At 48.6% G+C, this 24,121-nt stretch overlaps 1 protein-coding gene across 19 annotated transcripts in view; it reads left to right on the top strand.

Annotated features, from left to right (window-relative positions):
* Positions 1–24,121, top strand: part of ACACB (acetyl-CoA carboxylase beta) — a 130,502-nt gene that overhangs the window by 87,235 nt on the left and 19,146 nt on the right. For 12 of the 19 annotated variants that reach the window (XM_086348412.1, XM_086348413.1, XM_086348414.1 and 9 more), the window contains 18 exons: positions 49–173; positions 1,691–1,804; positions 1,975–2,088; positions 2,677–2,766; positions 5,433–5,551; positions 6,989–7,234; positions 8,261–8,360; positions 8,460–8,567; positions 10,689–10,745; positions 10,983–11,024; positions 12,337–12,552; positions 14,214–14,369; positions 15,235–15,438; positions 15,781–15,936; positions 19,724–19,846; positions 20,455–20,724; positions 22,268–22,365; positions 23,538–23,658. In XM_086348412.1, the coding sequence (XP_086204538.1) occupies positions 49–173; positions 1,691–1,804; positions 1,975–2,088; positions 2,677–2,766; positions 5,433–5,551; positions 6,989–7,234; positions 8,261–8,360; positions 8,460–8,567; positions 10,689–10,745; positions 10,983–11,024; positions 12,337–12,552; positions 14,214–14,369; positions 15,235–15,438; positions 15,781–15,936; positions 19,724–19,846; positions 20,455–20,724; positions 22,268–22,365; positions 23,538–23,658 (2,459 nt within the window). Of the gene's footprint in view, positions 1–48; positions 174–1,690; positions 1,805–1,974; positions 2,089–2,676; positions 2,767–5,432; positions 5,552–5,724; positions 6,162–6,988; positions 7,235–8,260; positions 8,361–8,459; positions 8,568–10,688; positions 10,746–10,982; positions 11,025–12,336; positions 12,553–14,213; positions 14,370–15,234; positions 15,439–15,780; positions 15,937–19,723; positions 19,847–20,454; positions 20,725–22,267; positions 22,366–23,537; positions 23,659–24,121 lie in introns of those variants that run through there. The other 7 variants (XM_086348417.1, XM_086348416.1, XM_086348420.1 and 4 more) reach the window with 3 other exon arrangements.

Raw genomic sequence — 24,121 nt, 5'->3', positions numbered from 1 at the left:
GCAGGCGGCCCGGAGCCTTACCCCACATGGCTTCTTGTCCCCCTGCAGCCCACTATGACAAGTGTGTGATAAACCTCCGGGAGCAGCTGAAGCCAGACATGGCCCAGGTGTTGGACTGCATCTTCTCCCACTCGCAGGTGGCCAAGAAGAACCAGCTGGTGATCATGTTGATTGTAAGCGGGAGAAGGCGTCCTTTCCCCAGAGTTGGACAGGGCTCTGCCGGCTTCCCCTGGAAAGATTCTGGTCGCCAGATTTTAAAATACTTCATACCAAACTTGTCTTGGGTCTTTCCTCTCTTGTTTATTCATTTCTCCACGCTGCACAGCTTGTAGGATCTTCCCTGACCAGGGATTGAACCTGGGCCATGACAGTGAAAGCCTGGAATGCTAACCTCTAGGCCACCAGGGAGCTCTCGAGTCTTTCCTGTCTTAGCAAACCACTAGCCTGGCCGTTGGACAGTGCCTGCGTTCCATGCTGTCCTTGGAGGCACAGGCCAGGGGAATGATAGCGATGAATGTCACCACCATTTGATAACACAAAGCAAATCAAAATTTGGGAGGGAGAGAAGGTTGAGAATAATTTCCCATGAGATTTCTTCACCACAGACCTGCTTGTGTGCTTGTGTATGTGTGTGAAATGTTAATATGTTAAACAAATTTTCTGATTATAGAAACAAAATGTGGGCTCATTCTAATTAGGGACATGCAGAAGTAGAAAAGAATGACCCCCCCCTCCCCGGCCCCACCGTCTGGTGACTGCCTGGAGAACAGCCTGGTGCGGAGGTCGGGGCGTGATGCCCAGGTATTCAGGGTCCCAGCAGTCACTGTTTTGTCTTAGTGGGTATTGAGGGAGCATCAACTCTGAGCCTTTCCTAAGCCCTTCTTGCATTTAGGGCATAAGAGTAGATGCAAAGACTGGCCGCGCCCAGCCCTGGTCTCCGGCAGAAAGGTCCCTTGTTCCAGAAGCAGAGAGGAGGGTTGCCCATAGGAACCAACCTCCCTGCCTCGTTGGCAGGTTTCACCTCTATATCTTCTCTCTGGCAGGACGTCTCCAGGCCCTAGATGCTCCCCCCATGCCAAGGCTCCTAGAGTTGGCTTGCATACCCGCACTAGAGCCTCACATAGCCCTTACTGTTTGCTCATACCTGCTTCTATTTCCCCTCATCCCTCTTCTCTGAAACTGAGCCCCTTAAGTCAGGCAGAGACGTGCAGAGGAAAGAGTGAGAGGGCCTAGGGATAGGAGAGCCTTGGGTTCAAATATGACTCTGCCTTGCATGTGCTTGGTAGCCTCGGGGCAAGGCACGTTGCCTCTCTGAGCCTCAGTTTGCTCATCTGTAAAATGGGAATCATATAGTAACTCCTCGGTGGGTGAAGGACATTTGAGGAAATAAATGGAAAGTGTCTAGCTGCTTGCCTGGCCACAGTAAATACCTGTTAGACCTGCTGGCCATTAATAGTGATGCAGGCAGAGACTTGGTTCTGTTTTTCCTCGTGCCAGGAATTTAGGGCATGTTTTGGGGTGGATGCATGGGTGAGTGAAAATGCAGTGGAGAATGGTGGAGGGTTTATGTATGAGACTGTGGAGGTTGGCTGGGGCAGCTGGACCCCCAGCCAAGGGCCAGTGAGCGCTGGCCTGTCTCCTTCTGGTGGAACAGAAGATCCCCTTGGATCTTGTTTCTGTCCCCCAAAAGGATGAGCTCTGTGGCCCAGACCCATCCCTGTCCGATGAGCTGACCTCCATCCTTGACGAGCTGACTCAGCTGAGCAAAAGCGAGCACTGCAAGGTGGCCCTCAGAGCCAGGCAGGTAGGCTGGCCGGCTGTGGTCCCCACCGCACCTAGGGCTCACGGGGTGCCATCCTCCACCATGCCCAGCCCCCCGCATGCACAGCCCCTTTGCTGCAGGACCGGCCCTTGGCGTCTTCCCTGCGAGGATGGCTCACCCCAGCCCCTCGATCCCCTCTCTTCCCCTCGCAGGTCCTGATTGCCTCCCACCTCCCCTCCTACGAGCTGAGGCACAACCAAGTGGAGTCCATTTTCCTGTCTGCCATCGACATGTACGGCCACCAGTTCTGCCCAGAAAACCTCAAGGTGAGGCCATCTGCATCCTTCCACGTTGCACAGAGCACATGCCGTGGCCCAAGTGGGGCCTGGGAGTGGGAAGGCGGGCTCTCCCTGCCCTCCATGGATTGGTGCTCGGATGCAGGGCACAATCACCAGCACCAGTGGTTTAGCTCAGCATGGCCAGGGCTGCCTGAGGGGGCCCAGGGGTAGCTCTGAGAGAGGTTGGGTCCTGCAGGATGGATGGCAAGGCAGCAAGGCTCTCTCAGGAGGCATGATGTTAAAACTCCACATGTGATGGAGCTTATTGGAAGCTGTGAGCACTCACATGGCTGGGTCTTGGCTTCATTTTCCCAGGGCCCCCTCCTCACCCACTAAATCTGCCTCATTCACAAGCTTCCAGGCACCCCCTCTATGGCTAGAGCTGGGAGCCCTGAGAACAGTCACCCAAAACTGCCTGCACATTCAGATCTCATGGGCCTGGAGCCTGGCAGCATTTTGTGATAACAACACGACCAACCTCTCTTCCCTGCCGCTATCCCTCCCCTCCTCTGACTGCTGGTTGGAATTTGTTAGCATTCCGCTTTCCTTCTTTATTTCCCTTTCCATTTCCTGTAGAAATTAATACTCTCAGAAACAACCATCTTTGATGTGCTGCCCACTTTCTTCTATCACGCTAACAAAGTGGTTTGCATGGCATCCTTGGAGGTAAGTAAGTGAGAGGTCCCTGGAACAGCTTCAGTAGACCAGTGTCGGTCCTGGCATCTGCTGCCTGCACTCCACATGCCTGACCCTGGGCCATGTGCCTGGCAAACATGATCTCAGCATTTTCTCTCCAAGGTAGGTCCTTTTACTTACACCCGTCTCACGGAAAAGGGAATGGAGGCTCAGAGAGGTGAAGCAACTTGCTCAAGGTCACACAGCTAAGAAGTGACAGAGCTAGGATGTATATCAAGTCTATCTTAGTCCAATAGCTCAGTTGGTAAAGAATCCACCTACAATGCAGGAGACCTCAGTTTGATTGCTGGGTTGGGAAGATCCGCTGGAAAAGGGATAGGCTACCCACTCCAGTATTCCTGGGCTTCCCCTTGTGGCTCAGCTGGTAAAGAATCCGCCTGTAATGCAGGAGACCTGGGTTCAATCGCTGGGTTGGGAAGATCCCCTGGAAAAGGGAATGGCTACCCACTCCAGTATTCTGGCCTGGAGAATTCCATGGACTGTGTAGTCCATGGGGTCGCAAAGAGTTGGACATGACTGAGTGACTTTCACTTCACTGTCGTAGTCCAAAGTTCTTGCTGGTAACCCCAGCTGTCTTGTGTGTTATTCCAGCCTCCTCTGGCACAGGCACAGTTAAATACTAACCCCCCAAGGGCCAGGTCCAAGGCACTTCATCTAAACTTTTGATTCCTTGAGCAACAAATTATGGCAACATGTGTAAGTTGTCTACCAGGGAAGCTCATTAGAGACTTAGTGTCCAGAGTTTTATTGAGGGCTGGTCACATAAGCACTGGAGAAGGCGACCCCACTCCAGTACTCTTGCCTGGAAAATCCCATGGACGGAGGAGCCTGGTAGGCTGCAGTCCATGGGGTTGCGAAGAGTTGGACATGACTGAGTGACTTCACTTTCACTTTTCACTTTCATGCATTGGAGAAGGAAATAGCAACCCACTCCAGTGTTCTTGCCTGGAGAATCCCAGGGACGGGGGAACCTGGTGGGCTGCCATCTATGGGGTCCCACAGAGTCGGACACGACTGAAGAGACTTAGCAGCAGCAACAGCACATAAGCGCCCTCTGCTTGGCACATACCACAATTCCAGACTCCCAGGAAGAAAATATATGCTCAGCATAAGTCATACTGTTTGCTTAGTTAATGCACTGCCAACCATTCTTCCCTGGGAATGGTGGGAACCCTCCCAAATCCAAGTTCTCACATGCTAGCCAAGGGCCAGCCTTGCAAGCAGCAATTTCAAAGGATAGCAGTTAATCCCTGGATTCCCTATCCAGTTAAAAAAATTCCCAATGTTTAGTCTTCAGAACCATGCCGTCCAATATGCTGGCCACATGTGGCTTGTGAGCACCTAAGATGTGGCCAGTCTGACTGAGATGTGCTCGGACTGTAGGATACACACTGGATTCCAAAGACTCAGTATGGAGAAAGAATGGAGAATATCTCAATTTTTAAAAATTGGTTGCATGTTGAAATGATAATATTTTAGTTATTGGGGATGAAATGAGGTATGTTATTAAAATCATCTTTACCTGCTCCTTTTAAGTGTCTACTAGAAAATCTCAAATTAATTTAAAACTGCCTCCATGGCCTGTGTTATATTTCCACTGGATGGCATTACTCTAGAGCAGGAGTCAGCAAACTATAGTCTGTGGGTCACATCTGGCCCCCTGCCCAGTTTTGTAAATAAAGTCTTATTGGAATACAACCACGTCTACGCATTTACATATTGTCCATGGCACAAACTCGTGCCTCTTATAGTGGGAGCTCGGAGTCTTAACCACTGGACCATCAGGGAAGTCCCTACAGCAGCAGAATTGAGCAGTTGTGATTTGTGATAAAGATGATATATTCCACAAAAGCCTAAAATATTTACCACCTGGTCTTTTGCAGAGGAAGTAGCATTCTAAAGAGTGAGCATATTTTACTCTTCACTGCTTTCAGTTCAGTTCCGTTCAGTGGCTCAGTCGTGTCCGACTCTTTGCGACCCCGTGAATCGCAGCACGCCAGGCCTCCCTGTCCATCACCAACTCCCGGAGTTCACTCAAACTCATGTCCATCGAGTCGGTGATGCCATTCAGCCATCTCATCCTCTGTCGTCCCCTTCTCCTCCTGCCCCCAATCCCTCCCAGCATCAGGGTCTTTTCCAATGAGTCAACTCTTCCCATGAGGTGGCCAAAGTATTGGAGTTTCAGCTTTAGCATCAGTCCTTCCAATGAACACCCAGGACTGATCTTTAGGATGGACTGGTTGGATCTCCTTGCAGTCCAAGGGACTCGCAAGAGTTTTCTCCAACACCACAGTTCAAAAGCATCCATTCTTCAGCACTCAGCTTTCTTCACCGTCCAACTCTCATATCCATACATGACCACTGGAAAAACCATAGCCTTGACCAGATGGACCTTTGTTGGCAAAGTAATGTCTTTGCTTTTGAATATGCTATCTAGGTTGGTCATAACTTTCCTTCCAAGGAGTAAGCGTCTTTTACTTTCCTGGCTGCAGTCATCATCTGTAGTGATTTTGGAGCCCCCAAAATACAGTCTGCACTGTTTGCGCTGTTCCGCTTTGGGGACCGTGTTCTGGGCTTGTTTCCGGGGCCCGCCGGCCTGGGTTTTCTCAGGTGCGTCTGTGCTCCTGTTTCACCAGGTCTATGTGCGGAGGGGCTACATCGCCTATGAGCTAACCAGCCTGCAGCACCGCCAGTTCCCGGATGGCACCTGCGTGGTGGAATTCCAGTTCATGCTGCCCTCCTCCCACCCGCACCGGTACAGAGTGGTGCCCACCTGGGGAGGGGTGGCTTATGTTTCTTTTCTCCCTGACCACTGTAGTCCTGTCTCTGGAGGGACCCAGCAGGGATGTCTGGGAACTGCTGGGGAGACATTAGGCACACCGTTCCCCAGCCTGGCGTCTCTCCACATCTCCATTCTCTTTTCAGTAGCATGGAGATAACCCCATGCCTGCCGCCTAACTCTGCACTGTCTGGGCTGGTAGCTGCTACCTACCTGTGGGATATTGAAATTAAAACGCGTCAAAACTAAATTAAGAATTCAGGTCCTTGGTCACACCAGCTCATGTGTGACTTGTGGCTGCCGTATTGGACATTGTGGTTCTAGAACATTCCATCATCGCAGAAAGTTCTGTTGGACAAAGTTGTCCAAGACCCTGATGAAGAATGAGGCACAGACAGCATTCAGGCCCGTGCCTGGCACACAGCAAGTTGGTGAATAGTGAGGATCCCTCTGATGATCGTGACGGATACTGTTACTACTGTCCGATGGCGTGATGTGCGTCGAGTCGTGTGCTAAGAGCTTCCACACTCTCCTCTATTCAGCTTTATTCCTCATCCCACAAAATAAAGATTGTCACCTTTGCCCAGTTGAGAGAAAAGGGGACTGACTAGGGGCTTGGGATCCTTTTGGGGCTTGTGGGAGATGTGCTGTAAGAACTTTTGAACTTGCCCCCCCCCCCCGAGGAGGCAGTCCTTGCCTTTGTTTGTGTTATTTATTGGGTTGTACCAGGTCTCAGTTGCAGCACAAGAGAGCTTCAGTCTTCACTGTAGCACGTGGGGTCTTTAGTCGTGGCACATGAGCTCGTGGTTGTGGCACGTGGGGTCCAGCTCCCTGACCAGGGATCAAACCCAGGCCCCCTGCATTGGGAGCACAGAGTCTTAGCCACTGGACCACCAGGGGAGTCCTAGAATTCTTTGCCTCTGGAGTTCTTCGCTGCAGCAGTTCAACACTGCTAGGAAAGAAGGCTGGGGTAGTCACTCACACTTTGTTTCTTGGAAGAACCTACATGAGTGTGCTGGTCATGGTTGTGACCCTTAGTATATATAGACACATGGCATTATTATCAGCCAGGGAGATACTGAGGACCCTGGAGGGCTTCCTTGACCATCTCAGGCCCTTGCTGTTGCTATCGGCTAGAAGGGTCAGGAGCTTGCCTGGGACCTGTGGCCTCAGCTGCCCCACGGCCCTGCTCTTCCAGGCCTCTGGGAAGGTCACAAGGGGTGACATCTCACCGTGCCGCCCCAGGCCGAGCCTGACTGGACCCTCCACACCTGTGTGCATTTGTGACCATAGGGGAGGTCCGGTGAGAGACCAGCAGGACTGAGGTCCAGGCCCCTGGTGCGCTGTGCATGGCCAGAGGGGGATCTCTTCCCCTATCCCTTCCACCTCCGATTCTAAGCCCCCCTCTTTCAGAAGACTCTGTTGTGGGGCTGGCTCACTGAAGCTTCCAGGGCAGGAATGGCTCTTGGGGCTGGATCTGCAGGCGGCTACCTACCCCCCCACCTCCCACCCCCACTGCAGGATGACCGTGCCCATCAGTGTCACCAACCCGGAACTGCTGAGACACAGCACGGAGCTCTTCATGGACAGTGGCTTCTCCCCCAAGTCCCAGCGAATGGGGGCCATGGTCGCCTTCCAGAGATTCGAGGATTTCGTCAGGTACCCAGCAGGGTTCAGTCTCCCCAGAACACCCCAGCCATAGGGCTTGAGCGAGCTTCCCCTGAACCCACCTGTTCATTGCACACGCAGGTGGGGGTGGCCTAGACACACGGCACAGCGAGTTAATAATAGAATAATATAGCATCAAAAGTGTGAGTTCATGTCAGCACCTCCTGCTTTTGAATACTGGCTCACCCTGCTTCTTGACTCTAAGACTCTGAACAAGTGATTTCTCTCAATACCTTTGTTTTCTCATCTGTATAAAGGGCACAAGAGGACTTACTTCATAGGGTCACCGTGAAAGTTAAATGAGATAATACATTAAAAATATTGTATTTAAACCATCGTTAGTATGTAGATAACGTGCTCAAAAATGTCAGTATCATTCCCCTGTTTAAAAATCTTGATGTATGTATTCAACTGTGTTGGGTCTTTGGTGCATCGTGTAGGATCTTTTGCTGTGGCACACGGACTCTCTAGTTGTGGCACACAGGCTCAGTAGTTGTGGCGCGTGGGCTCCACAACGTGTGAGATCCTAGTTCCCCGACCAGGGATCAAAGCCGCGTCCCCTGCAAGGCAGATTCTTAACCACCAGCCCACCAGGGGAGTCCCCATTGCGCTTTTCTCAGCCTGCCCCTGTATATTATGCATCATGCTTGGATTATCTCGTATCTTTACAACAGCCTTGGGAGGTGTAGTGATTACTTCTGTTATCCTCAGTTGACTCAGAGAAGTGAGATGAGATTGCAGGAGTCTCCCAGCCAATAAAAAAGGGACCCTAGCCATGCCCCCAAAGTATTGGAACCCTTTCTTTTATTCACCATCTCAAACCACATAAGTTCATTCTTCTTTTGGGGGAAGACCCCATCACTAGTGCCTCGGACCTAGTCAGGAACCACAGGAGCTCTGTACAGACTTGGATGCGCTCGAAGCGTGGTGGTTGGGAAAGAGGGAGGGTCTGGATCTGACCTATGACCTCGTGGGGCAGCGGCCCCTCAGCCCTCCCTCTCTGCCCCGCACCCCCAGGAACTTTGATGAGGTCATCTCCTGCTTTGCCAACATGCCCAAGGACACCCCCCTCTTCAGCGAGGCCCGGAATTCCCTGTACTCTGAGGACGACAGCAAGGTGAGGGTGTGAGCAGGGAGCAAGCCGAGGAGGGGCGGGCTGGGGCCCCGGGCCCTTCTACTTGGTTTTCTTGGCGCCCCCCTTGGCTTTCTGTCCTAGAGCCTCCGAGAGGAGCCGATCCACATCCTGAATGTGGCCCTCCAGCACGCGGACCACCAGGAGGATGAGCAGCTGGTGCCCATTTTCCGAACATTCGTGCAGTCCAAGGTATGCTGGGCAGCCTCTGGGTCTGGGTCCCTGAGAAGGAGGAGGGCTGTCTTGATGAGGTGTCCATGTGCCCGAGTTGTCTTGAGAGCTTCAGAGCCGCAGGCCTGGCTGCTCATGCCGGCTTTGCTTTGCCAGTGACCTTGGGCAGAGGAGGCTGAACAGGCCAGAAATTTGGCTTCTCCCCCCAGTAACACAGAGGTGGCATTTCTCTCTCCCTGGGAGTTGCCATAATAAGATGACACAGTATATACACCACCTTATGCAGATGATACAGTCAGTAAATAGTTTTGGAGTTTAGGGCAGTGTTTTCATTGGGATAAGCCAGAAAACTCACGATTGTATTTATTTGTTTTTGGTTACACGGGGCCTTTGTTGCCGTGAGCGGGCTTTCTCTATCTGGACAGCGGGGGCAGCCCTCTAGCTGTGGTGCTCGGGCTTCTTGTTGCAGTGGCTTTTCTTGTCACGGAGCACAGGCTCAAGGGCGTGAAGGCTTCGGTAGTTGAAGGGCACACAGGCTTAGTTGCTCTGCGGCGTGTGGGATCTTCCCCAACCAGGGATTGAACCCCTGTGCCCTGCATTGGCAGATGGATTCTTTACCACTGGGCCACCAGGGAAGTCCAAAACTCCCAATTTTAAAATGGTCACTTACGTTAACAACCACTTATGCAAATAACTGGGTTGGTTTTATAAACATGTGGTGTCATGTGTAATAATGTGTGTGTATATATTTTAATAGCTGTATGAACATAATTTACGTACCATACCATTCCTCCACTTAAAGTGTGCAGTTCAGTGCTTCTTGGTACCATAGTCCTCTTTTCTGCAGTTTTGTTTTCCTTAGTTTCAGTTTCCCATGGCCAATTGTAGTCCAAGAACATTAAATGGAAAATGCCAGAAATAGGCAATTTGTCAGTTTTGAGTCGTGTGCCATTCTGAGTTGCTATGAGGAAGTATTGCACCATCCTGCTCACTCTGACTCAGATGCGAATCATCCCTTTGTCCAGCGCATCCACCGTTTGTCACTTAGTAGGTGGCTGGGTTGTCCCGTCAGTTGTCATGGTATTGCAGTAGTTATGTTAAGTCACCCGAATTTTACCTAATTATGCCCCAAAGTACAAGGGTAGCGATGCTGGCAATTCGGATATGCCAAAGAGAAGCCATAGGGTGCTTCCCTTAAATGAAAAGGTGAAAGTTCTTGACTTAATAAGGCAGGAAAAAAAACATATGAGATGCTAAGATCTACAGTAAGACTGACTCTTCTAGCCATGAAATTGTGAAGGAGGAAAAAAGAAATGTACCCTTAAACTGCAAACATTATGGCCACAGTGAGTGATAAGTGCTTAGTTAAGACAGAAAAGGCATTAAGCTACAAGAAAATATTTTGAGAGCCCACAATCACATAGCTTTTATTACAGTAAATGGCTATAATTTTTCTATGTGGTTAATCTCCTATTGTGGGCTTTCCTGGTGGCTCAGATGGTAAAGAATATGCCTACAATACAGAAGACGCAGGACTGATCCCTGGATCAGGAAGATTCCCTGGAGAAGGGAATGGCAACCCACTCCAGCATTCTTGCCTGGAGAATTCCATGAAAGAAGAACCTGGCGGGCTACAGTACCTAATTTGTAAATTAAACTTTATTGTAGGTATGTATAGGAAAAAAAACCCAACAACCTACTATATATAGGGTTTGGTATTATCCATGGTTCCATTCATCCACTGGGGATCCTGGATCATATCCCTGGTCAGTAAGGAGAGATTACTAATATATTCATAGGGTTGTGTAACCATCATTACGATCATTATATTTTAGAACGTTTTCACCACCCCCACCAAAATACCCCATACCCATTAGTAGCCACCCCATTTTCCCTCAACTCAACACCCTTTTCCCTGCCCTTGGAAACCACTAATCTACTTTCTGTCCGTGAATTTGCTCATTCTGGGTGTTTCCTATCAATAAACTAAGTGGAATTTCATACAATATGAGGCCTTTGGGGACTGGCCTCTTTTACTCGGCATGTTTTCAAGGTTCATCCAGGTAGTAGTAACATGTATCCGGACTTCATTCCTTTGTGTGACCAAGTATGATCCCATTGTATGTTTGGTTTTTAATGCAGAAAAACATCCTTGTGGAGTGTGGACTCCGAAGAATCACATTCCTGATTGCCCAAGAGGTCAGTCCCATGCTCGGCGCATCTGAGTTCTTTACATTCTTCAAGACTCGGTGCCATTTATTTGAAGTTTGCTCTGTAGATTGGGGTGGGAAAGATCGGTGGCTAAAGGAGAGATGGCTTTCCAAATGATTTGTTCTAGCAGTGGCCTGGGTAATGGTTAAAAATCATAAAACAAGTCTATAAATATTTAAATAAGTCTTGCTTGACTTAATTGTCTTTCATATGTCTTTTTTGCAGAAAGAATTTCCCAAGTTTTTCACATTCAGAGCAAGAGATGAGGTATGGTGAAGAGCAATGAAGTGGTTCTCTCTTCCCTGTGATCTTTGATATTCAGGAAGAATATTGTCCCCAGTCCTTATGATCCCTGTATTCTAGAAGTGCAACTTAAGTGCAGACTCCAGCCTTCCTCTGGGCTGGTATTTCCAGTGAGAGCCCCGTGTTTGTATGTGGGCCTCAGACCTCACATTTCCTACCCTTTCAGCCTTTGCTATACACATTTCTGTCTCACCTGGAGAATTTTTATACTTGCTGTTGTAACTCTGTAAGACAGGTCTCCCAACCTCTTTTGTTTATATTCTTCTAGAACAGTGGTTTGCAAACTATGGCTTGCAAACTGGCTCCCTGTTTTTTAGGGATCGATTGGTTGGTTTTTGTTTTGTTTTTTGGCCATGCCACGCATGGCTTGTGGAATCCTAGTTCCCTGACCAGGAAACGAACCCAGGCCCCCTGCAGTGGAGGCACAGAGTCTCAACCACTGGACCACCAGGAAATTCCCCAGCCCCCTGTTTTTATAACCAAAGTTTGATTGGGACACAGGCCTTACTTATTAATCTCTTGCTGTCTCCTATGGCTTTCTGGCTCCAGCAGTAGAATCAGGCAGAATCGAGTACACTCAGCCCTCCATGTCTGCGGTTTCCACATCCGTGGATTCACCCAACCACAGATGGAATCTCTGTGATTGGCCTTATCTGCGGACGCAGAGCATGTGGATTCAGAAGTCGGACTGTGGCTGTGACCGACTGTGTACTCCATCGGTTCTCTGGCCTTTTGAGAAAAAGTTTGCTCATCCCTGTTCTAGAACAGGTGGTCTTGTTCCCAGCACAGACCCAGCATCCAGCAAACAGTATTTTAATCTATCCAGAGCCTCACTTTACTACTTAAGACCCATCCTTCCTTTAGCCTCTTCAGTTAAAACTCTAGCACCATCAGTCGCTTCCTTCTGGGGACCAATCTCCACAAGGAAACCAGGGACTTCTTGAGAAGCACTCTGTGTCATGGCTCACAGAAAACAGCCTGGTGGGCCAGGAGGTGCTGGGGACTCACTGGGCTACCCCAGGGCTGAGAGACCTATACCAGCACAAGACCTTCCTCTCTGCTGGAACTTCGCAAAATCTCAACTCTCCAATCTCTCGAGTTCACGCTAGAGGACTCACGCTAGAGGACACCATGACTGCCTCTTTCCTGAGCACTAAACCCGCAGCGCCAGGGGGCGTGCAGGACAGGGCGTGGATCAAGCAGGCATGCCGCCTCAGTGTCCAGCTCCACGTGTGTCTGTGTGTCCATCTGTTTTCTCTCCCTGGTCGGCCCGCAGTTTGCAGAAGATCGCATCTACCGTCACTTGGAGCCGGCCCTGGCCTTCCAGCTGGAGCTCAGCCGGTTGCGAAACTTCGACGTGACCGCCATGCCCTGCGCCAACCACAAGATGCACCTGTACCTGGGTGCCGCCAGAGTGAAGGAGGGCGCCGAGGTCACGGACCACAGGTTCTTCATCCGGGTCATCATCAGGCACTCAGACCTGATCACCAAGGTCAGTGTCAGCGGGTGTTTGTGTCTCCCCCTGAACTTGTCCCTCGGGGGCCGGCCTTGGCAGGATTGAGTCCCACGCGGGGCAGGGCCTGGGCTGCACGCGGGGATCGCAGGGTGAACGGGGCACCCACAGCCCTGGCCTTGTGACCGACAGCCCAGTCTAGAGGGGACAGGAGGTAATAGCGGCTTACTTTCATGGTGTAACGTGAGGATTCTTTGTTCCATCACGGAGATGTGTCTGCATGAGAGAATCAGGAGGATAGAAAAGACAGATCCTGGTTTGTTAAGGGGCTTTTTTTGTATTTGTTGATTGAGTGTACCATCATATCCCCTTGTTTCTCTCATTTACAAGAGTAATTCATGACTATCCTGTGAAGATTGCAAGCAATACTGAGAATACTTCCAAAAATCAAGGAGGGGCTTCCCTGGTGGTCCAGTGGTTATGACTCTGCTTCCAATGCAGAGCGCACAGGTTCGATCCCTGTTCGGGGAACTAAGATCCCACACGCTGCGTGGCTTGGCCAAAAAAAGAAAAGGACCCAGAATCCTGCCACTCAGGGGTCAGCCCTGTTGGTGACCCTTTGTAGGCCTCATTCCATATGTGTATTTGAATTGGGTTGTAGGTAGAAGGTTCCAGCTCAGGCTGGACATACCATGTAAAGAATTGGTTTTTACTGTAGACCTCGTTCTATGTTAATGAAGATGATCCCCTCCCTGCAGTCCCCTAGCACGGAGGTATCATGTGTATGCAATGTTTTTAAGGAATCCTCTAGTGATGAGTGCTAAGCTAATCTCAGTGTTTTTCTGCCTCAGATGTTCTAATAGCTTTTATGATTATCCGGGTAAGTGCAAGTCGCTCACTTGTGTCTGACTCTTTGCAACCCCATGAACTGTAGAGTCCATGGAATTCTCCAGGCCAGAATACTGGAGTAGGCAGCCATTCCCTTCTCCAGGGGATCTTCCCAACCCAGAGATTGAACCCAGGTCTCCCGCATTTCAGGCAGATTCTTTACCAGCTGAGCTACCAGGGAAGGCCAACAAACCAGGAGATGGTTGTTGAAAAGATGGTTTGTCACTCACAGATCCCAAGGGGAGGGGGCACTCTTTGTCATGGGGACCACGTGGGGAAGTGCCAGGGCTGCTCAGGAGGCCGTGGGAGGGGGGATTCGTGGACAGGGGGCTTTATTGTGAGTTTCACAGGAAGGACCAGGTGAGGTGGCAGGCAGACTTGGCAGTGGCTGGCTTGAGTGATTTCAGCAGGCTCTGAACATAGGGGCTGTCTCGTTGTCTGATGCCTGGCCCTGGGGTGATTAGGGCCCCAGGACAGTAGCCTGGGGCGTGAACCTGATGAGGAGTAGCGGGGTGTGGACCGTGGATTGGTTGGATTGGTTGGTTTGCCTGAAAAGCAAGGGCTCATGGGAGAGTTGTTTACAATATCTTGCAAGAGACTGTAAGACCCCTCTGGGGTCAGCACAGCAGAAAACACAGAAAATAAAAGAGGTGCCGTGTACACGAGACGGCCTTGAACATTTCTTTGCCTCTGGAGGTGGGGCTCTGCTGTCTTACTGGGCACACCTTTCGGAGGAGGGGCTGTTCTCCCCTCTCCCTGACTCTGAGCCCTGCACCCCTGGCCTTAGCGGTTGCCCCCTCCCACTTTGACAGGAAGCCTCCTTCGAGTACCTCCAGAACGAGGGCGAGCGGCTGCTCCTGGAGGCCATGGACGAGCTGGAGGTGGCATTCAACAACACCAGCGTGCGCACAGACTGCAACCACATCTTCCTCAACTTCGTGCCCACCGTCATCATGGACCCCTCCAAGGTCTCCCCTCGGCGCGCAGGGCCCTCACCAGGCTCTGGGGGTTCACCTTCCCTGGGACCCTCCTGCTTCGCGGTATTGCCTCCCGGTGTGCGAGACCCGAGTTGTAGGGTGCATACATGCGTGTCTGAGCCTCGATTGCTGCAGGTGGAGCACAAAGCTTCCATCAATTAATTCTAGAGCCATATTCCAGCCACCCCCTGAGGACTGTCCCTAAGGATGTTCCCCCTCCATGGGCATGCTTCACTTTTTGGGAAATGCGGATGCCTAGAATAGAATGTCCTTTGCAAAACACAGTTCTGGCCTCTCCCTGGTTCCAGGCTCTGTTATGGGCTGCCTGTGGGTGGGGGAGCAGGTGAGCACTTGAGGTCTGTGACCCAACCATCCTCCATGGCTGGTTCCTCACAAGCCGGCAGTTTGTGATGGCGATTCTGGGATGAAATAAGTCCTTTCAGTCCATCGGGTTGGCATGTGGGGGGTGCAGAGGCTCATGCTGACTCCCCAGCTCTATCAGTTCATGTCGTTCCCAGAAGAGAAAATGCTTAGTCTTGGGATACATGAAGGAGAGGAAGACGGTGTAACATAGGAGCACTAGCTCTTACAGCCTCAGTTTCCTCCTCTGTCAATAGGGGACAAAAATGCTAGCCTCTCTGGGTAACTGTGGGGACAGAGCGAGATACTGAGCTTAAGTCGAAGATGCCTTTGCTTCTTATCAGCTAACGATGATACACGCAACATATCACTCCGCTGTATACATCAGTGCATTTTGCATTCGGTATACCTCACCATTCTGTCATCATCAGAGTGAGAACTGTTAGGAGTGTGTGCAGTCTAGGTTCTGAAGTTGCACCGCTGTGGTTTGCTGCAGATTGAGGAGTCGGTGCGGTCCATGGTGATGCGCTACGGCAGCCGGCTCTGGAAGCTCCGCGTGCTCCAGGCTGAGGTCAAGATCAACATCCGCCAGACCACCGCCGACAGCGCCATCCCCATCCGCCTCTTCATCACCAATGAGTCAGGCTACTACCTGGACATCAGCCTCTACAAGGAAGTGACCGACCCCAGATCTGGAAACGTAAGGCCGGGCTGGGTCACAGAAGTCGCGTCAGAGCAGAGGCCCAAGCCTCTCCTCCACGTCCGCGGGTCTGTGTCTGTTTCAGAAAAGTTCCTTTGTGTCATATGTTAGAGTCCACACAGAAGTGATACCATGTGGTGTCTTTCTGACTTACTCCACTTAGCATGATAATCTCTAGGCCCATCCATGTTGCGGCCAATGGCGTTATTTTGCTCTTTTTTAAGGCTGAGTAGCATTCCCTCTTCGCATTTTCATTGAGGAGCAGGAAGAAATAAATTGAGCAGGAGTGTGGTTCTCTGAGACTTGCCTCCCTCACTCTCTGATTTTCTCTTTCTGGTCCAGATCTTGTTTCACTCCTTTGGCAACAAGCAAGGCCCCCAGCATGGGATGCTGATCAACACTCCCTACGTCACCAAGGATCTGCTTCAGGCCAAGCGATTCCAGGCCCAGTCCCTGGGTACCACCTATGTGTATGACTTCCCAGAAATGTTCAGGCAGGTAAGTCCTGGGACTGAGACTCAGCACTGCCGGGGGTCCCCCTTTAGAGACTCCACCAGCATCCACAATCTCCATTCTCAGTTACTTTTCTAAAGACCTCACTCTAAAAAACAGTCTTCATAAACGAAAAGAAACTAATACTGGGAATGACTTTGTAGTATATTTTTCTAAAACAAGACTTATTTCATCCCAGTGGTAAAAAGAATATAATATAGAAACTTTGGACAACAGAGGAGAGTGGAAGGAATAAAAAAGTAACTCCTAGTTCCATATACTAAAGACAAATTGCTTACCATTTCCTCCTGGTCTTGTTACTGCTTATATTAAGTACTTGCCATAAGCCAGGCACCATTTTAAGGGTGGATAGACCATGAGGAAGAGGATGGGGTCACTACCTTTGATGAATTAAAAAAAAGAATGTTTTATGTTTTGATGAATTTTGAAGTATACACTGGACACAGAATATATACTGGATACTTCCTTCAAGTATGTCTTCTATGCCTATGTTTTTTTACATAGAAGCGCCTTTCAAGGAAACTGAACACACTGGCATTGGTGATAAGGATGCCTTTGTACATCCTCTCCGTTGCCTTGTGAATGACATTCATGAAACTGAGCCTGTGGACTTCTACTGTAGACAGGAAAGCATCCATGCACTTTAGGCATGAGATGCAAGGTAGTAGGAAAAGCTGCTGTTTAGGGTCAGGAAGTCCTGGACTTGAATCCCACATCTGTCCTTTGCTTCCTGTGTGTCTCCAGGCAAGTTCCTTCACCTCTCGGGGCCTCTCTTTTCTCCTCTGTTAAATGAGAATAATAATTAGTACCTACCTCCCAAGGTTGTAGTAAGAAATACATATTAAGTATTCAGTAGAGGACACGACTAAGCGACTTCACTTTCACTTTTCCCTTTCATGCACTGGAGAAGGAAATGGCACCCCACTCCAGTGTTCTTGCCTGGAGAATCCCAGGGACAGGGGAGCGTGGTGGGCTGCCGTCTATGGGGTCGCACAGAGTCGGACACAACTGAAGCGACTTACCAGCAGCAGCAGTAGCAGCAGAGGCTATTTTAATAAATGGAAACTTTTATGATTAAGAATGTTATTGTCTGTATCCTCCTGCCTTGGACATCATGGGCCACAAGAATAAGAAGCAGACACATCAAAAATAAATCCATCCACTTTTCTTTTAGATAACGAAAGAGTACTGTGGACTACCCATAAATTTGAGAACAGATGAAAAGGAAAATTTCCCAGAAAGATACATCTTATCAAAACTAACTCAAGAAGAAATAGAAAATATAGATTATAAGCATTAGTGGAATTGAATTACTCCATCTGTTCCACCTTTTTTTAAAAAACTGGAGTTCAGATACAAGAATAGAAAGAAGCAAAGTGGTGTTTTTTGTAGATGATAAGATGCCTATACAAGTAATCCAAGAGGATTTGAAGACATAGCAAGAGAATACAGCAAGATTACTAGATACAAGTGCATGCTTATTCATTCAGTCGTGCCTGATTCTGCAACCCCATGGACTGTGGCCCACCAGGCTCCTCTGTCCATGAGATTTTCCAGGCAAGAATACTGGAGTGGGTTGCCATTCCCTTCTCCAGCTAGATCAGTATACAAAAATTAATTGTGCTCTCATAGACAAACAATAATTCTAAAATCTAATTGGAAAAATGCTGTTTACAATATTAAGATCAACTCTAAAGTTTCCCTAGGAATAAATTTAAAAAACATACAAGGAATAAATTAAAAAAAACATAGGGGAAATTTTGAAACTTTATGGAAGTGCTTTAAGCCTAAATAAACAGAGATACATCGTGCTTATGAATGATCAGAAGAGTCAATATTGTAAAGATAATAGTTCCCCACATAATATATTCAGTATAATTCTGGAGTTGTGGGTGTAACTTGAAAGTTCATAGGAAAAGTAAAAGTTTGTGAATAGCAAAAGCAATTTTGAAAAAAATAATCTGGGGAACTTGTCTTAGCCATCCGTTAAAATAAGTCACTTTTCAAGCAGCTGTACTTAATAATGTAATGTACTTAATAATGTAATGTACTTAATATGTAATGCATAATATTATTGTAATGGAGCTAAACAGATAGACCGATGGAACAGAATAGAGTCTAGAATCAGACCCGCTTATAAACAAAGCCTTGACAGAATGCAGAGGTGGAATTGTGAATGAAGGGGAATACATCTCACGAAAAGATACAAAGACGTTTCTTATCTAATTGGGAAAATAAATTTTTATTTCTACCTCATCTGGTGTACAAAAATAAATTTCAAGAGATTAAAACCACTTGGAGTGAGTTAAAAGCATAAGCATAGGAAAACCCCACAAATTTGACTACATTAAAATTTAAAAGTTATTTATGTAAAAAGACCCCAGGTTGGGGGACCCAAAGCTGGGGCTCTGGGACAACCCAGAAGGATGGGGTGGGGAGGGAGGTGGGAGGGGGGTTCAGTATCAGGGGACACATGTACACTCATGGCTGATTCATGTCTATGTATGGCAAAAAACCGCCACAATATTGTAATGTAATCAGCCTCCAATTAAAATACATTAATTTTTTTTAAAAAGACCCCAGCTTGGGAGAATATGTTTCGATGTCTGTTACCAGCAAGAGATTAGAACAATATTATGTAAGAGAAACTCTGATCAATATATTTTAAGGTGCTCACCTAGGTGACAGTCAGTTAAGTACAGATCAACATCACAGCAAAAAAAAATCACAGCATGATTTCACACCCAGCAGATGGGAAAGCATGAAAATATTTGACAAAACCAGATGTGGACAAGTATATGGAGCAAAGGAGCTCTCACACATTCTTACTGTAAAGCAATTTGATAATATCTAGGAAAACTGAAGATTCACATATGCTACGACCCAGCAATTCCACTCCTAGGTATATACCCATGTAAAAAGACCATAGGAATGTTCATTATAGCATTATCGGTAGTACTGTAGAATTGGAAAGCTAAACGTTTCTACTAAAAATTATGAGTAAATAAATTGTGACATATTCATGCCATGAAAAACTGAACATGAGGGAAAAGGAATAAACCAGAGCTAAATTTATCAACATGGATAAATCTCTCAACTATACTGGAGAGTTGGAAAAATAAGTTGTAGAAGGACATGTCTGGTGTGACACCATTTATTTAAAAGAGAAGTCATGCAAAATAATGCTACATGTTTTAATGTCTGCACATATGATGAGATAAAGACATAAACACATACAGAGGACTTGACTGACACTGAGTTCAGGATGGGCTTCCCTGCTGGCTCAGCTGGTAAAGAATCTGCCTGCAAAGCAGGAGACCCGAGTTCAAACCCCAGGTTGGAAAGATCTCCTGGAGAAGGAAATGGCAACCCACTCCAGTACTCTTGCCTGGAGAATTCCATGGACAGAGGAGCTGAGCAGGTTACATCCATGGGATCACAAAGAGTTGGATACAACTGTGTGACTAACTTTCACTTTCTTTCAAGTTCAGGATAATGGTTACCTGAGGGGAGCAGAGGGAGGGACAGATGGGAAGGAGCACACCAGGGGCTTCAGCTGCATTTCTATTATTTCTTTTTAAAAAATTCTTAAAGCAACTTTGGAGAAATTATGATTTGACAAAACTGCAAGATAGATGCACGGGTATTTATTTTTTCTGCATGTTTTTGCTGCGTGATTTAAATAGTTTGCGATTAAGAAAGAAAGGCAGCCCTAGAAAATGTACTTCCTTACTGGCAACTTCAGCTTTTCTCTTTCCTCCCTTCTCTGCAGGCTCTTTTTAAAATGTGGCCCTCTCCGGACAAGTACCCCAAAGACATCCTGACGTACACCGAACTTGTGCTGGATCCACAGGGCCAGCTGGTGGAGATGAACCGACTTCCTGGAGGAAATGAGGTAAAGAACTGAGTCAGTTTGCTCTACAGAAGAAGTTAACGCAACATTGTAGAGCAACTATACTTCAATAAAATTAAAAAAAAAAGCAAACCCACAGAACCCAGCTCCTGGCTGGAATCACCCTTTAAAAAATTTTTCTCCCTAGGAACCTCCCTGGCTGTTGAGTAGTTAAGACTTTGCTTTCCAGTGTAGGAAGGGCTTCCCTGGTGGCTCAGTTGGTAAAGAATCTGCCTGCAACACAGGAGACCTGGGTGCGACCCCTGGGTTGGGAAGATCCCCTGGAGAAGGGAAAGGCCACCCACTGCAGTATTCTGGCCTGGAGAATTCCATGGACTGTACAGTCCATGGGGTCGCAAAGAGTTGGTCACGACTGAGCGACTGTCACTTTCCAGTGAAGGGGGTGCGGGTTTGATCCCTGGTCGGGGGACTAAGATCCCACGTGTCTCATGGCCGAAAAAACAAAACATAAAACAGAAGCAATATTGTAATAAATTCCATAATGACTCTTAAAATGGTCCACATTAAAAAAAAAAAAAAAAACAACTTAAAAATCTTCTTCCTCCCTGAAGAAGCAAACCTGTTTTCTTGTGCACTCATCTCCTCTCCAGGTGGGCATGGTGGCCTTCAAAATGACGTTTAAGACCCTCGAGTACCCCGAAGGGCGTGACATTATCCTCATCAGCAATGACATCACCTTCCGTATCGGATCCTTCGGCCCCGGAGAAGACCTTCTGTACCTGCGGGCGTCCGAGCTGGCCCGGGCCGAGGGCATCCCCAGAGTCTACCTCGCGGCCAACAGTGGGGCCCGTATCGGCCTGGCAGAGGAGATCAAGCACATGTTCCAGGTGGCTTGGGTGGACCCGGAAGACCCCCACAAGGTACCGCGCAAAGCTGGCGTGGCAGTGTGATCCCACCTGGCTCCTGCTGTGTTTTCCGAGGGCGTGACAGCACCTCTAAGGGAGTGGGGAGAAAAGTCTTGCTCTTAGACGGCACAGACACACGTGGTGGTGGTGGTTTGGTCACTAAGTCCAAACTCAGCACGTCCGACTCTTGCCATCGAGCCCATAGACTGTAGCCTGCCAGGCTCATCTGTCCGTGGGATTCTCCAGGCAAGAATACTGGAGTGGGCTGCCATGCCCTCCCCAGAGGATCTTCCTCACCCAGGGGTCGAAACTGCCTTCCTTACGGCGGCTTCTTTACCACTAGCGCCACCTGGGAGCCCTCACTCCTTCTTCGCCACGAGCAGATGGCTCAGGTTCCTTATCTGTAAAGTGGGAATAATCGTAGTAGTCACTTCATAGAGCTCTGAAAGTGTTAGTCAGTCATGTCTGATTCTTTGTGACCCCATGGACTATAGCCTGCCAGGCTTCTCTGTCCATGGGATTCTCCAGGCAGGAATACTGGAGTGGGCAGCCATTTCCTTCTCCAGAGGATTTTCCAACCCAGGGATCAAACCCGTGTCTGCTACATTGGCAGGCGGATTCTTTACCACTGAGCTACTTCAGAAGCTCTCAGAAGGATCCTTGGAGAAAAATAATGAAAATAGTTATTTCTTATATAAACATGTACTTAATATCAATACATACTGAGCATCTTCTGAACACAGTACATACCAAGGATGCAGAGGTGAGTGGTATATAATCCCTGGCCTCAGGAAGTTCTTACAATTCATCCAGAAGACCTCAGGACATTATAAAAGGCAGAATGAATAAAGAAAAACACATATCTTGTGATGTGAAAATGCAGGGAACAGAGGCATTCTTTGCAACCACGGCACAGGTTCTCAAGGAGGTGGTATTGTCCCCCCAAAAGGGACAAAAAGTATTATTTTCATGTAGAAGTGCACACACACATATGCATACATTTATTACATAACCAGTATATCTATAATAAAACTTGACTGGGGCAAAGGGGTTGGTAATCAGGGAAAAAGAAGTATCTGAAAGGCTCCTTTGGGGAGAGAGAATGAAAAGATGATTAAACAACACTGAATCAGTGACATCCCTGGTGGTCCAGTGGTTAAAACTCCCCCTATCAATGCAGGGGCCGAGGGCTCGATCCCTGGTGGAGGAGCTAAGATCCCATGTGTCTGGGGGCCAAAAAAATAAAACATAAAGCAGAAACAATATTGTACCAAATTCAATAAAGATTTAAAAACAAACAGATAGTGAATCAGAGAGATGGCCAGAGGAAAAGTGAGGTTGTGTGGTAAGGGTGAGTGGCAACCACAGAGCAGACGTTCAGTTAATTGGTGTTATTAATATGTTAACATCAGATGTCTGTTAACATCAGACAGGTGACTGTTATTAACACAGTGTCCTTCCTGCATCCTTCAAACACAGTGTTGGCACTAAAAACAGTGGCTGTTGAGTACACAGAGCTGGACTAATAGCCTCATTGAAGTATTTACATGTTTTTAAGGGAATTAAATACCTGTACCTGACCCCTCAAGACTACACCAGAATCAGCTCCCTGAACTCCGTCCATTGTAAACACGTGGAGGAAGATGGAGAATCCAGGTAAATAACTTAGCAGGCAGCTCCCATGTTCTGACTGTGGTTCATCTCAGCTGCTCGTGGGGAATCTGCCTCTGGGCTGCTGACAGTTTCTCAAGCAGGTGGGGGTGTTTGTACAGAGGGTCCCCCCAGCTTCCATTGTGGGCACTGACAGCTCAGACACCTGGGGCCCCCTTTAGGGTGACCCCATCCTTGCTGTCCCCACATGAGGCACATCTCTCACAAAAACAGCACATCACTCGGGGACAGTTAGGTTGGATTCCTGCATGTCCCCAGAGCTTGCGGGCTCACATTTTATGACCAAATGAGCCAAACTGACTCACTGGGTGGGCTGGGAAGACGTGGACAGGGTCTGCTCCATGAGAACGTCAAGGGCGATACTGGTGTCGTTTCCAGGGAAGGTTGTAGGTTTTTAAAATCAGATTCTGATTTAAATCAAAATTTCCCAGGCTGAGTTTCCTGGGATGTTAGTCATTGATTTTGGGTGGTGGGGGGGCGGTGGTGGGAAGATTTTCCATAGTCAAGTAAGTTTCGGAAACACTGGGTTAGATGAGATCCAACAAGCATCTTTACTGCAGACCTTCTCAAAGCATTTAATGCACTGAAATGCCTTGTGAATCCCTAACGGGTTAGGGCCTGACCCAACCTTTTTGGCACCAGGGACTGATTTTTCCACAGACCAGGAGGCAGGGATGGTTTGGGGTGCTTCAGCTTCTGCGTTTGTTGTGCACTTCTGTTATTACACAGCAGCTCCGCCTCGGGTCATCAGGGAGGCTCGGCTGTGCGGTGGACTTCCGTGGCCATGATTGGTCGGTCATGAGCCGAATGCCTTCCCCGGGCACACGCCCACCTCTCTGCAGACCAAAGGCTGTTCTAGACTGTCTCCGAAGGAGTGCAGGGCATGGGTGATGCTTTGTTAGGACACGCTCTGAATCAGCAGACTTTCTCTTTGGTTGGAGGGGTGATCATCATCGAGGCTGTACTTGCCCTTCTGGAAACTTGAGGGCCAATCGTGAGGGTCCTAGACCCCTGCCTTCATCTCGCCGTTGGCTGCTTTCTCACCCTCCAGTCCCTCACCTTGCTCAGCCTTCCTTCTCCGGGTCCTTGGGAAGCACATCAGCCTTGGATTGTCCTAGGCTGGAGCTCAGTCTGTAACTCTCGTTTGGTTCCTGAAGGTATGTCATCACGGACATCATTGGGAAGGAGGAGGGCCTGGGCGTAGAGAACCTGAGGGGCTCAGGCATGATTGCTGGGGAGACCTCCCAGGATTACGACGAGATCGTCACCATCAGCATGGTGAGTCCCCGCCCGTTTTCTTTTCCAACTCAACTTTTTATTATGAAAACTTTAATCAGGAAAAGCCTGTCATGCAAAGTGAAGTAAGTCAGAAGGAGAAAAGCAAGTATCATATATTAACGCGTATGTATGGAATTTAGAAAGCTGGTGCTGATGAACCCATTTGCAGGGCAGGAATAGAGACACAGGCACAGCAGACTTGTGGACACAGCAGGGCAAGGGGAGGGTGGGAGGAATTGAGGAGCACTGAGACACGTGTTATACATTCCTATACGTACAATAGCCAGCAGGAAGCTGGTGCATGACACGGAGCCAACTCAACGCTCTGCGACAACCCAGAGGGGTGGGCTGGGGTAGAGGGTGGGAGGGAGGGTCAGAGGGAGGGCACGTGTGTTTTCTGATGGCTGATTGACCTTGCTGTATGGAAACAACCAACACAACATAATTAAAGCAATTATCCTCC

Source organism: Bos grunniens, chromosome 17 (assembly GCF_055505025.1).
Source record: "Bos grunniens cultivar Pamir isolate PY7600 chromosome 17, Bosgru_T2T1.0, whole genome shotgun sequence".
Taxonomy (NCBI): Eukaryota; Metazoa; Chordata; class Mammalia; order Artiodactyla; family Bovidae; genus Bos; species Bos grunniens.
Note: the sequence above shows the minus strand (reverse complement) of the source record. Positions and strands in the feature narration are given on the sequence as shown.